The sequence below is a fragment of the Ascaphus truei genome, chromosome 15, assembly GCF_040206685.1.
Source record: "Ascaphus truei isolate aAscTru1 chromosome 15, aAscTru1.hap1, whole genome shotgun sequence".
NCBI lineage: Eukaryota > Metazoa > Chordata > Amphibia > Anura > Ascaphidae > Ascaphus > Ascaphus truei.
In genome coordinates, this window is record NC_134497.1 from 18,618,684 (window position 1) to 18,631,801 (window position 13,118).

Consider the following 13,118-nt stretch of genomic DNA (forward strand, 5'->3'; position numbering starts at 1 on the left):
GGAGGGGGCAGTGCAGGAGAGGGTGCAGCACAGGGCGAGGGTGCAGTGTCAGGGCCGGGTGTGGGGAGGGGGCAGTGCAGGAGAGGGTGCAGCACAGGGCGAGGGTGCAGTGTTAGAGCCGGGTGTGGGGAGGGGGCAGCACAGGAGAGGGTGCAGCACAGGGCGAGGGTGCAGTGTCAGAGCCGGGTGTGGGGAGGGGGTAGTGCAGGAGAGGGTGCAGCACCGGGCGAGGGTGCAGTGTCAGGGCCGGGTGTGGGGAGGGGTCAGTGCAGGAGAGGGTGCAGCACCGGGCGAGGGTGCAGTGTCAGGGCCGGGTGTGGGGAGGGGGCAGCACAGGAGAGGGTGCAGCACAGGGCGAGGGTGCAGTGTCAGGGCCGGGTGTGGGGAGGGGGCAGTGCAGGAGAGGGTGCAGCACAGGGCGAGGGTGCAGTGTCAGGGCCGTGTGTGGGGAGGGGGCAGTGAAGGAGAGGGTGCAGCACCGGGCGAGGGTGCAGTGTCAGGGCCGGGTGTGGGGAGGGGGCAGTGCAGGAGAGGGTGCAGCACAGGGCGAGGGTGCAGTGTCAGGGCCGGGTGTGGGGAGGGGGCAGTGCAGGAGAGGGTGCAGCACCGGGCGAGGGTGCAGTGTCAGGGCCGGGTGTGGGGAGGGGGCAGTGCAGGAGAGGGTGCAGCACCGGGCGAGGGTGCAGTGTCAGAGCCGGGTGTGGGGAGGGGGCAGTGCAGGAGAGGGTGCAGCACAGGGCGAGGGTGCAGTGTCAGGGCCGGGTGTGGGGAGGGGGCAGTGCAGGAGAGGGTGCAGCACAGGGCGAGGGTGCAGTGTCAGGGCCGGGTGTGGGGAGGGGGCAGTGCAGGAGAGGGTGCAGCACAGGGCGAGGGTGCAGTGTCAGAGCCGGGTGTGGGGAGGGGCCAGTGCAGGAGAGGGTGCAGCACAGGGCGAGGGTGCAGTGTCAGAGCCGGGTGTGGGGAGGGGGCAGTGCAGGAGAGGGTGCAGCACAGGGCGAGGGTGCCGTGTCAGAGCCGGGTGTGGGGAGGGGGCAGTGCAGGAGAGGGTGCAGCACAGGGCGAGGGTGCAGTGTCAGAGCCGGGTGTGGGGAGGGGGCAGTGCAGGAGAGGGTGCAGCACAGGGCGAGGGTGCAGTGTCAGAGCCGGGTGTGGGGAGGGGGCAGTGCAGGAGAGGGTGCAGCACAGGGCGAGGGTGCAGTGTCAGAGCCGGGTGTGGGGAGGGGGCAGTGCAGGAGAGGGTGCAGCACAGGGCGAGGGTGCAGTGTCAGAGCCGGGTGTGGGGAGGGGGCAGTGCAGGAGAGGGTGCAGCACAGGGCGAGGGTGCAGTGTCAGAGCCGGGTGTGGGGAGGGGGCAGTGCAGGAGAGGGTGCAGCACAGGGCGAGGGTGCAGTGTCAGAGCCGGGTGTGGGGAGGGGGCAGTGCAGGAGAGGGTGCAGCACCGGGCGAGGGTGCAGTGTCAGAGCCGGGTGTGGGGAGGGGGCAGCACAGGAGAGGGTGCAGCACAGGGCGAGGGTGCAGTGTCAGGGCCAGGTGTGGGGAGGGGGCAGTGCAGGAGAGGGTGCAGCACAGGGCGAGGGTGCAGTGTCAGGGCCGGGTGTGGGGAGGGGGCAGCACAGGAGAGGGTGCAGCACAGGGCGAGGGTGCAGTGTCAGGGCCGGGTGTGGGGAGGGGGCAGTGCAGGAGAGGGTGCAGCACAGGGCGAGGGTGCAGTGTCAGGGCCGGGTGTGGGGAGGGGGCAGTGCAGGAGAGGGTGCAGCACAGGGCGAGGGTGCAGTGTCAGGGCCGGGTGTGGGGAGGGGGCAGTGCAGGAGAGGGTGCAGCACCGGGCGAGGGTGCAGTGTCAGAGCCGGGTGTGGGGAGGGGGACAGTGCAGGAGAGGGTGCAGCACAGGGCGAGGGTGCAGTGTCAGAGCCGGGTGTGGGGAGGGGGCAGTGCAGGAGAGGGTGCAGCACAGGGCGAGGGTGCAGTGTCAGGGCCGGGTGTGGGGGGGGGGCAGCGCAGGAGAGGGTGCAGCACAGGGCGAGGGTGCAGTGTCAGGGCCGGGTGTGGGGAGGGGGCAGCACAGGAGAGGGTGCAGCACAGGGCGAGGGTGCAGTGTCAGGGCCGGGTGTGGGGAGGGGGCAGTGCAGGAGAGGGTGCAGCACAGGGCGAGGGTGCAGTGTCAGGGCCGGGTGTGGGGAGGGGGCAGTGCAGGAGAGGGTGCAGCACAGGGCGAGGGTGCAGTGTCAGGGCCGGGTGTGGGGAGGGGGCAGTGCAGGAGAGGGTGCAGCACCGGGCGAGGGTGCAGTGTCAGAGCCGGGTGTGGGGAGGGGGCAGTGCAGGAGAGGGTGCAGCACAGGGCGAGGGTGCCGTGTCAGGGCCGGGTGTGGGGAGGGGGCAGTGCAGGAGAGGGTGCAGCACAGGGCGAGGGTGCAGTGTCAGAGCCGGGTGTGGGGAGGGGGCAGTGCAGGAGAGGGTGCAGCACAGGGCGAGGGTGCAGTGTCAGGGCCGGGTGTGGGGAGGGGGCAGTGCAGGAGAGGGTGCAGCACAGGGCGAGGGTGCAGTGTCAGGGCCGGGTGTGGGGAGGGGGCAGCACAGGAGAGGGTGCAGCACAGGGCGAGGGTGCAGTGTCAGGGCCGGGTGTGGGGAGGGGGCAGTGCAGGAGAGGGTGCAGCACAGGGCGAGGGTGCCGTGTCAGAGCCGGGTGTGGGGAGGGGGCAGTGCAGGAGAGGGTGCAGCACAGGGCGAGGGTGCAGTGTCAGGGCCGGGTGTGGGGAGGGGGCAGTGCAGGAGAGGGTGCAGCACAGGGCGAGGGTGCCGTGTCAGGGCCGGGTGTGGGGAGGGGGCAGTGCAGGAGAGGGTGCAGCACAGGGCGAGGGTGCAGTGTCAGGGCCGGGTGTGGGGAGGGGGCAGTGCAGGAGAGGGTGCAGCACAGGGCGAGGGTGCAGTGTCAGAGCCGGGTGTGGGGAGGTGGCAGTGCAGGAGAGGGTGCAGCACAGGGCGAGGGTGCAGTGTCAGGGCCGGGTGTGGGGAGGGGACAGTGCAGGAGAGGGTGCAGCACAGGGCGAGGGTGCAGTGTCAGAGCCGGGTGTGGGGAGGGGGCAGTGCAGGAGAGGGTGCAGCACAGGGCGAGGGTGCCGTGTCAGGGCCGGGTGTGGGGAGGGGGCAGTGCAGGAGAGGGTGCAGCACAGGGCGAGGGTGCAGTGTCAGAGCCGGGTGTGGGGAGGGGGCAGTGCAGGAGAGGGTGCAGCACAGGGCGAGGGTGCCGTGTCAGGGCCGGGTGTGGGGAGGGGGCAGTGCAGGAGAGGGTGCAGCACAGGGCGAGGGTGCAGTGTCAGGGCCGGGTGTGGGGAGGGGGCAGTGCAGGAGAGGGTGCAGCACAGGGCGAGGGTGCAGTGTCAGGGCCGGGTGTGGGGAGGGGGCAGTGCAGGAGAGGGTGCAGCACAGGGCGAGGGTGCAGTGTCAGAGCCGGGTGTGGGGAGGGGGCAGTGCAGGAGAGGGTGCAGCACAGGGCGAGGGTGCCGTGTCAGGGCCGGGTGTGGGGAGGGGGCAGTGCAGGAGAGGGTGCAGCACAGGGCGAGGGTGCAGTGTCAGGGCCGGGTGTGGGGATGGGGCAGTGCAGGAGAGGGTGCAGCACAGGGCGAGGGTGCAGTGTCAGGGCCGGGTGTGGGGAGGGGGCAGTGCAGGAGAGGGTGCAGCACAGGGCGAGGGTGCAGTGTCAGGGCCGGATGTGGGGAGGGGGCAGTGCAGGAGAGGGTGCAGCACCGGGCGAGGGTGCAGTGTCAGGGCCGGGTGTGGGGAGGGGGCAGTGCAGGAGAGGGTGCAGCACAGGGCGAGGGTGCAGTGTCAGGGCCGGGTGTGGGGAGGGGGCAGTGCAGGAGAGGGTGCAGCACAGGGCGAGGGTGCAGTGTCAGGGCCGGGTGTGGGGAGGGGGCAGTGCAGGAGAGGGTGCAGCACAGGGCGAGGGTGCAGTGTCAGAGCCGGGTGTGGGGAGGGGGCAGTGCAGGAGAGGGTGCAGCACAGGGCGAGGGTGCAGTGTCAGGGCCGGGTGTGGGGAGGGGGCAGTGCAGGAGAGGGTGCAGCACAGGGCGAGGGTGCAGTGTCAGGGCCGGGTGTGGGGAGGGGGCAGTGCAGGAGAGGGTGCAGCACAGGGCGAGGGTGCAGTGTCAGAGCCGGGTGTGGGGAGGGGGCAGTGCAGGAGAGGGTGCAGCACAGGGCGAGGGTGCAGTGTCAGGGCCGGGTGTGGGGAGGGGGCAGTGCAGGAGAGGGTGCAGCACAGGGCGAGGGTGCAGTGTCAGGGCCGGGTGTGGGGAGGGGGCAGTGCAGGAGAGGGTGCAGCACAGGGCGAGGGTGCAGTGTCAGAGCCGGGTGTGGGGAGGTGGCAGTGCAGGAGAGGGTGCAGCACAGGGCGAGGGTGCAGTGTCAGGGCCGGGTGTGGGGAGGGGACAGTGCAGGAGAGGGTGCAGCACAGGGCGAGGGTGCAGTGTCAGAGCCGGGTGTGGGGAGGGGGCAGTGCAGGAGAGGGTGCAGCACAGGGCGAGGGTGCCGTGTCAGGGCCGGGTGTGGGGAGGGGGCAGTGCAGGAGAGGGTGCAGCACAGGGCGAGGGTGCAGTGTCAGAGCCGGGTGTGGGGAGGGGGCAGTGCAGGAGAGGGTGCAGCACAGGGCGAGGGTGCCGTGTCAGGGCCGGGTGTGGGGAGGGGGCAGTGCAGGAGAGGGTGCAGCACAGGGCGAGGGTGCAGTGTCAGGGCCGGGTGTGGGGAGGGGGCAGTGCAGGAGAGGGTGCAGCACAGGGCGAGGGTGCAGTGTCAGGGCCGGGTGTGGGGAGGGGGCAGTGCAGGAGAGGGTGCAGCACAGGGCGAGGGTGCAGTGTCAGAGCCGGGTGTGGGGAGGGGGCAGTGCAGGAGAGGGTGCAGCACAGGGCGAGGGTGCCGTGTCAGGGCCGGGTGTGGGGAGGGGGCAGTGCAGGAGAGGGTGCAGCACAGGGCGAGGGTGCAGTGTCAGGGCCGGGTGTGGGGATGGGGCAGTGCAGGAGAGGGTGCAGCACAGGGCGAGGGTGCAGTGTCAGGGCCGGGTGTGGGGAGGGGGCAGTGCAGGAGAGGGTGCAGCACAGGGCGAGGGTGCAGTGTCAGGGCCGGGTGTGGGGAGGGGGCAGTGCAGGAGAGGGTGCAGCACCGGGCGAGGGTGCAGTGTCAGGGCCGGGTGTGGGGAGGGGGCAGTGCAGGAGAGGGTGCAGCACAGGGCGAGGGTGCAGTGTCAGGGCCGGGTGTGGGGAGGGGGCAGTGCAGGAGAGGGTGCAGCACAGGGCGAGGGTGCAGTGTCAGGGCCGGGTGTGGGGAGGGGGCAGTGCAGGAGAGGGTGCAGCACAGGGCGAGGGTGCAGTGTCAGAGCCGGGTGTGGGGAGGGGGCAGTGCAGGAGAGGGTGCAGCACAGGGCGAGGGTGCAGTGTCAGGGCCGGGTGTGGGGAGGGGGCAGTGCAGGAGAGGGTGCAGCACAGGGCGAGGGTGCAGTGTCAGGGCCGGGTGTGGGGAGGGGGCAGTGCAGGAGAGGGTGCAGCACAGGGCGAGGGTGCAGTGTCAGAGCCGGGTGTGGGGAGGGGGCAGTGCAGGAGAGGGTGCAGCACAGGGCGAGGGTGCAGTGTCAGGGCCGGGTGTGGGGAGGGGGCAGTGCAGGAGAGGGTGCAGCACAGGGCGAGGGTGCAGTGTCAGGGCCGGGTGTGGGGAGGGGGCAGTGCAGGGCGAGGTGCAGTGTTGAGGAGTCTCACTTTAAGAGTGCAGCGGTTTGGCTCTGGAAGGATCAAGGTCAGAAGGTTCAGTGCTTGCAGCCTCTGCTTCAGGTCAGGGATATCTGTGAATTCAGAGAGAGGACAGACAATGGAAACAGATAATATATATATGTATATAATCTCATCTTCAGCCCGGGTCTCCCCGCTGCTGGATGAAGCCTCCCCAGTGATCTCCCAGGTCCCGCGGTTACAGCCTCTCTTCTCCACGTCGCTCCCACACATTCCCTCATCCCATCCTCCCGTCTTACTTTTGGGCGTCTTGGTCCTTTAATCTCTCTTGGGATTGAGTTCCATCTTTGTCCAACAATGGTAATTTCGTCATACGATATGTCCACCCCACCGGCATTTTACTTCCTCCCCCCCCACCCCCCCGTGTGATGATGTCACAGACTTTTGTTTGGTTTCAAACACGTTCATTCTGTTTCCTGTCTCTCCGGGTCATTGTAGAGGGAGAAAGGGGGTGGCCCGGGATTAAAGGGGTTGCACCCCATTTGGCCATCCCCTGACCTCACCAGGGAGACAAGGGGTTAACTGGGCTGAGGTCCAGAAATGTGATTTAACCCTTGTTATGACAAGAAAATGTGTATTCCCCTGTTCCCATGCTTTATTGTAATATCTGGTTTAATCAGTGTCTGCATCACACACACACTAGAATCCATCCGGGAGCACAAGGGTTAATAGTTCTTTAATGATTATAGCCCTTTGTGTCATTTTCCCGCCTTTTCAGGCACCATTTTGCAGGGTCCCATAGGCCGCCATTGGGGCTCCATGTGTTTCAATGGCGAATCTTGCTGTTTGGGTCTTGTTTCCTGTGAAGACCAGCAGATGGCGTCCGAGAGGAGGAGCGGCGGTTTCCCATTGTAAGTCAATGGGCCCATTGACTTCAATGGAGTATCTTCGAAGGAGCTTTCCAGGAACGAGTTGGCTGCCGTCCAAACCGCAAAACCGCAAAGCGGATACATTTTCAATAAGAGAGCTTTGATCACTTAGCAGTCAAGTTCAACGACAAGTGGCGTGGGAATAAACAGTTCTAGAGCACATAGAAATAAAATTCTTTTTGCCACTAGTTCCTAGACCTCCCCCCACTCGACCACAACCGGGTCCCCGAATCCTGGACCCCCGATAAGGGTCGAACCGAGAAGAACGGGTCGCGCCATAGGTTCCAATGGCGGCGGCAGAAACAGCTCAAGAAAACGGCTAAATGTGAGAAGCTGAAATTTAGGAATCCATAGCTCCGGTTCCGGAGGGTCCAGAGGATCAGGGTTTGGGGTACCTGTAGTCACTGCTCCGGCATCACTGCAGAACCATCCTTGACCCTCTTGGCCCAACCCCACGGAGTATGGACCCCCTTGAAAGTTCAGGACTTTTCCCATAGACTCCAATGGCGGCCAAACTCCATTGACCGGCTATGGCGGAAAACCCCCATTGACTTCAACGGCGGCGTCGCCCCATTGAAAGTCTATGGCGGCGGATTCCCATAGCCGCCAACGGCGGCGGTTTGCCATTGAAAGTCTATGGCGGCGGAGCCCGTTGTTTTCAATGGGGATTTAGTGAAAAACCGTGATTTAATTTAAAGCGTAGTTTTTTGTATTAAAATAGGAAACGGTTTAAGGTGTATTTGTGTAACTCCGGTTCTGAAGGTCATAGCAAGTCGCAAATTGGACCCTAGGGTGTCCCAGTTCCGGCATTGAGAACTGGGAAGTTTGGACCCGCTGGACCCAACGGAACCGGATATTTTAATATGTTTGTGTTTTATCTTTCATACTGTGTCCCAAAGCAGGGATAAAACCCAGAGGAAATTCCTTTGCATACCAGGGTAGCATATGGCCAGAGAGGCGACCCTATGTCTAGGACTTAAGTATTGTTCAAAGGATTTTGTCACCTCCACTGTTTGCATGAGGGCGGAGACGGCTCAAACCAGAGCAGTCTAAGTGTCCCATTTCACACCTCACAACAAAGAATATCCTGCCAGGAATTCCGTTTGGTAGACTAGCTGGCATTCCTGATGCAGATGAGGGGCTACAGAAATGAGACCCCAGAGCTCTAATGAGCATGTGTCAACTAGCAGGGGGGCATGTATCAAAATGTGTTCCCACGTTAAAGAGTGGCTAGAGGTAATTGAAGTGAAGACCAATCACCTGTACTCAATGTTAAGGATAGGGTACAAAAGGTTTATAAACTGTTGTCCACCCTTTATCCTTTGTCTTCTGATATCATCTGAATTGTTACCAGATTGCGAGAGAATTGTTATGCAACATACTTCTCATCCCCCATCCCCAAAGTAAGTGTACATCTTGTCTTGTTACTGTACTATATCGTGTGTTCACCTATCCAAAGGAATAAATATACTTTATTATATCTAAGCCTCGTTCAGTTCAAACCCAGTATTTGGTGTAAATTACAACCTGTCATAAGCTATCGTCACAGTCATTCCCAGCATGCATCTCTCCATACTTCGGGTAATACCCAGCATGCATCGCTCCCTACTTCTCTGGGTTGTCTGAAGCTCTGAATTATCTTCGTATTTAGGGTCCGAGTGTCACATCTATATGTGAGCACGGGCAGGATACACAGGTCACATCCATATGTGAGCACGGGCAGGATACACGGGTTACATCCATCCGTGAGCACGGGCAGGACACACAGGTCACACCCATACGTGAGCACGGGCAGGATACATGGGTCACTTCCATACGTGAGCGCAGGCAGGACACACAGGTCACATCCACACGTGAGCGCGGTCAAGATACACGTCACATCCATATGTGAGAACGGGCAGAATACACGTGTCACATACATACGTGAGTGCGGGCAGGATACACGGGTCACACACATACGTGAGCACGGGCAGGATACACGGGTCACATCCATACGTGAGCACGTGCAGGATACATGGGTCACATCCATACGTGAGCACGGGCAGGATACACGGGTCACATCCATACGTGAGCGCGGGCAGGATACACGGGTCACATCCATACGTGAGCACGGGCAGGATACACGGGTCACATCCATACGTGAGCACAGGCAGGATACACGGGTCACACACTTTAACTCTTGAGGCACTGTGGGAGGTCCCCCTGTACGATTGTCTTGTACACACATACTGTGACGGATTAGACCGGGCTCCCAGCCTGCTGTCTCCTTCATTTTAGGGTAAAATATCAGGAAAATGTATATTGCCGGGTTACAACTGTATGATCTACTGATACTCTCCCCCCCTACCAGATACTCTCCACCCCCCTACCAGATACTCCCCCCCCTACCAGATACTCTCCGCCCCCTACCAGATACTCTCCGCCCCCTACCAGATACTCTCCCCCCCCCTACCAGATACTCTCCCCCCCCTACCAGATACTCTCCGCCCCCTACCAGATACTCTCCGCCCCCTACCAGATACTCTCCCCCCCCCTACCAGATACTCTCCGCCCCCTACCAGATACTCTCCGCCCCCTACCAGATACTCTCCGCCCCCTACCAGATACTCTCCGCCCCCTACCAGATACTCTCCGCCCCCAACCAGATACTCTCCGCCCCCAACCAGATACTCTCCGCCCCCAACCAGATACTCTCCGCCCCCTACCAGATACTCTCCGCCCCCTACCAGATACTCTCCGCCCCCTACCAGATACTCCATGTGGTTCCTCTATTGTGTGTACCAGGCAGCCTAAACCAGGGGGGCGCAAACTAGGGGGTGTGGGATTTTCTGGGGGGGGGGGGGGATCAGCGCCGGGTTCAGAGGCCCCACACTCTTCCCCAAGGCATTTAAATTAAATGCCGGGGGGGGGACCGCGCAAGGCCTCTGCCACTCAACTTACCGAGATTCAGAGGCTTGGAGTGGCGCGCCGCCATGGCAACGCGCAGCGAGGTCATGTGACGCCACAACCCTGCGGCGGCCTTTGACGCCCGTCGCCCTGATAACGCGCCATCAAATGCCGCCACGGTGTCATGTGACATCACATGACATCACATGACATCACATGACCTTGCAGCGTCATTTGACGCCAGCAAAAAAGGTGAGGGGGCGCGGAGAGCGAGCAGTGGGGGAAGCAGGCAGGGGGGCACAGCTCCAAAAATTTGTGCACGCCTGGCCTACACCATTTGCTGCATGACGCCTGCAGAGATCAACTTCCAGACAGGGTCACCGCCTGTAACCCCTTCTGTGCCGGATTCCTTATTTTCACATGCCAGTTAGGTGTGGGATAGTCCTGTGACTGGCTGAGGATTAAAAAATCCATCTCTGCTTGGTACAAAATTCCCACAGTGAATGAGGGGCAAGGAAATCCTTAAAAGCCCTGTCCTGTTTTCCCAGAGTCGGACTCACTGGGGAAAGACATTCGGAGGATCTCTCTTTGGAACATGTCGGTCTGTGCAGTTACCCCACTGCCCTGCACCACCCCAAGGACCTAATTCCCGCACCCCCGGGTGGAACTGACCACTTGTTTTATTAGTATTAATTATTACTTGTACATTTCAAATAAAAACTCTTTCATTTCTACCACCCTCCCGGTATATTTACTGCTGCTCACTGTATGTTATATTGTGTGTACTGTAACCACTAGGTTAAACTCTTGTTTGAACGCTCTATTGTCGTGACTGAGTGTTAGCCCACAGGGTTTGTGTAACTTGTGAACCTATTGTGTATTGTGACAGTCGCTCAGACGCTACCCACTAGTGAGTTCAGGCTTGGGTTGTTACTGTATGTGCTTTGTGATTCAGTAACTTGCTGTGGGAGCTCTGGGACTCTCTAGGTTAAGTGGAGGTTCCAGTGTCCCCAGAAACCACCAGGGTTATGGAGTGTGGGATCATTGTGATCTGGGTGCAGGGATTGTGTAACTGTGTTGTGTGATCTGGGAATCCTGGGGACCCTCTGCATTCACAGAGGTCCCCTTGTCCCCAGAACCCATACGGGCATCTGGGCAAGGTTGTGCAATCTGGGTCAGTGACCCCAGGAGTGGGTGGGCAGTATCCCAGGCATAAGAGCGTGGCTCTTCGGGTGGGGCCCCTAGTGGTTCTGGGGGTTAACTACCCCCCTAGCAACGCCCGACTAGGATTCCCAGTGTGTAGTCAGGGTCAGTGTTCCTAGGATTGGCTGGAGGGGTATCCCGGGTATAGGAGCGTGACTCTTGAGATGGGCCCTCTAGTGGTTCTGTGGGGGTGATGCTACCAGCCTGGCAAAGTGAAGCTAGGGATGGTAGTGGATGTTTTTGGGCACCTTTTTACCCGAGCGGGTTACCTTGCGGTCAGTAGGACCGAGGCACGTGCCCAGCAGGCGGAGTCTGGATAGACACCGTATACCGGTGACCCGCTGTTTTGGGTACTGACAGTCTGGCGCTCTGGCGTGATAAGACCTCTCCATTACGGCCGTCACATATACATAGATAATGTATTATACCGACACTCACTCTGCACGGCGGTGAAGGCAGGGAGATACTCGGCGGTGATCAGGGGCGCAGGGAGCTCTCGCAGGAGGAGTTTCAGCAAACCGGCGGCATCATGAGGGGGAACGTCATCCCAAGAGAAGAGACCTGCGTAGAAATCCCTCTCCAAGCGCTGCTGCAGGGTCTAGTGGGAGAGAGGGCGCGAGGCAGAGAAGGGCAAAAGGGCGCGAGAGGCAGAGAAGGGCACGAGGGGTGCGAGAGGCAGAGAAGGGCAAGAGGGCGCGACAGGCAGAGAAGGGCCCGAGGGGCAAGAGGCAGAGAAGGGCGCGAGGGGCAAGAGGCAGAGAAGGGCGCGAGGGGCAAGAGGCAGAGAAGGGCGCGAGGGGCAAGAGGCAGAGAAGGGCGCGAGGGGCAAGAGGCAGAGAAGGGCGCGAGGGGCAAGAGGCAGAGAAGGGCGCGAGGGGCAAGAGGCAGAGAAGGGCGCGAGGGGCAAGAGGCAGAGAAGGGCGCGAGGGGCAAGAGGCAGAGAAGGGCGCGAGGGGCAAGAGGCAGAGAAGGGCACGAGGGGCAAGAGGCAGAGAAGGGCGCGAGGGGCAAGAGGCAGAGAAGGGCGCGAGGGGCAAGAGGCAGAGAAGGGCGCGAGGGGCAAGAGGCAGAGAAGGACGCGAGGGGCAAGAGGCAGAGAATGGCGCGAGGGGCAAGAGGCAGAGAAGGACGCGAGGGGCAAGAGGCAGAGAAGGGCGCGAGGGGCAAGAGGCAGAGAAGGGCGCGAGGGGCAAGAGGCAGAGAAGGGCGCAAGGGGCAAGAGGCAGAGAAGGGCGCAAGGGGCAAGAGGCAGAGAAGGGCGCGAGGGGCAAAAGGCAGAGAAGGGCGCGAGGGGCAAGAGGCAGAGAAGGGCACGAGGGGCAAGAGGCAGAGAAGGGCGCAAGGGGCAAGAGGCAGAGAAGGGCGCCAGGGGCAAGAGGCAGAGAAGGGCGCGAGGGGCGAGAGGCAGAGAAGGGCAAGAGGCAGAGAAGGGCACGAGGCAGAGAAGGGCAAGAGGCAGAGAAGGGCACGAGGGGCGAGAGGCAGAGAAGGGCGAGAGGAGCAGAGACAGGCCAGTGGGGGCAGAGAGGGGCCACTGGGGGCAAGTGTGGAGAGAGGGGCAAGTGGGGAGAGAGCGGGGAGAAAAGTGGTATAGGGAGAGAGAAGGGTCAGTGCTAATGGTGCAGAGACAGCGGGGTGTGTGTGTTGGGATGTGGTATATTGAGGAAGTCCTACGTGACGCCTTATTACCTTGATCCGCGCCTGTGAGCCGGAAACTCTCAGAATCCCCTGCTTCTCTAAGCCATTCTTCTCCAAACACGCCAGGATCTGCAGGGAGGTGAACACAGTCAGAGCAGAGCTAGGGCTTGCCAGGAAACCACTGCGGTGTCATGGCAGAGGTTGGGTTATCTCCGGGGGAAAACAACTCCTGCAGTGCTGACCGAGCTCTATAAAAGAAGATTGTATACCCAGTCCTAGAGGTGCCAGGCTCTGTATCCCTGCACCCATCCCATGTGCCTTCCAGTCCTAGAGGTGCCAGGCTCTGAAGCCCTGTATCCCATCCCAACTATAGTCTCACCGCCTGCAGGATGAGGGGAACACGGGTGTCGGGAATCAGCTTCTGGTCGTGATCCAGGAGAGCGCCGAGCGTCACGCCAAACAGTCGGCTCTCTGGAGGAGGGAGAGAGGGGAGAGGTTATAGGCACAGGTAGTAAGCAGGGCAGAGTACATCTGCGTCATCCCAAAGGCAGACGCCTGATGGGGCACCACAAGAGCTGCTCCCCTCTGCTCAGGACCAGCGTGCTAAGGGTTAACATTTGCTTGTCCTTTGTGGAACGTCAACCCCACCCACTGGAATGTTAATGAGCCAAGAGGACAAAGGACTTTGTATTCACAGCGGCATTCATTCTGAAGCCCTTCAGTGTACATCTGCGTCGCATCAAGGGCGGAC

General features: G+C 61.7%; 1 protein-coding gene across 2 annotated transcripts in view; it reads right to left on the reverse strand.

Moving 5' to 3' along the window:
* The window catches only part of ARHGAP40 (Rho GTPase activating protein 40), a 46,656-nt gene that overhangs the window by 15,476 nt on the left and 18,062 nt on the right, over positions 1–13,118 (reverse strand). For both annotated transcript variants that reach the window (XM_075571885.1, XM_075571884.1), the window contains exons 7-10: positions 12,747–12,838; positions 12,419–12,496; positions 11,168–11,327; positions 5,742–5,824 (exon numbers count right to left, since the gene is read on the reverse strand). In XM_075571885.1, the coding sequence (XP_075428000.1) occupies positions 5,742–5,824; positions 11,168–11,327; positions 12,419–12,496; positions 12,747–12,838 (413 nt within the window). The remainder of the gene's footprint in view (positions 1–5,741; positions 5,825–11,167; positions 11,328–12,418; positions 12,497–12,746; positions 12,839–13,118) is intronic.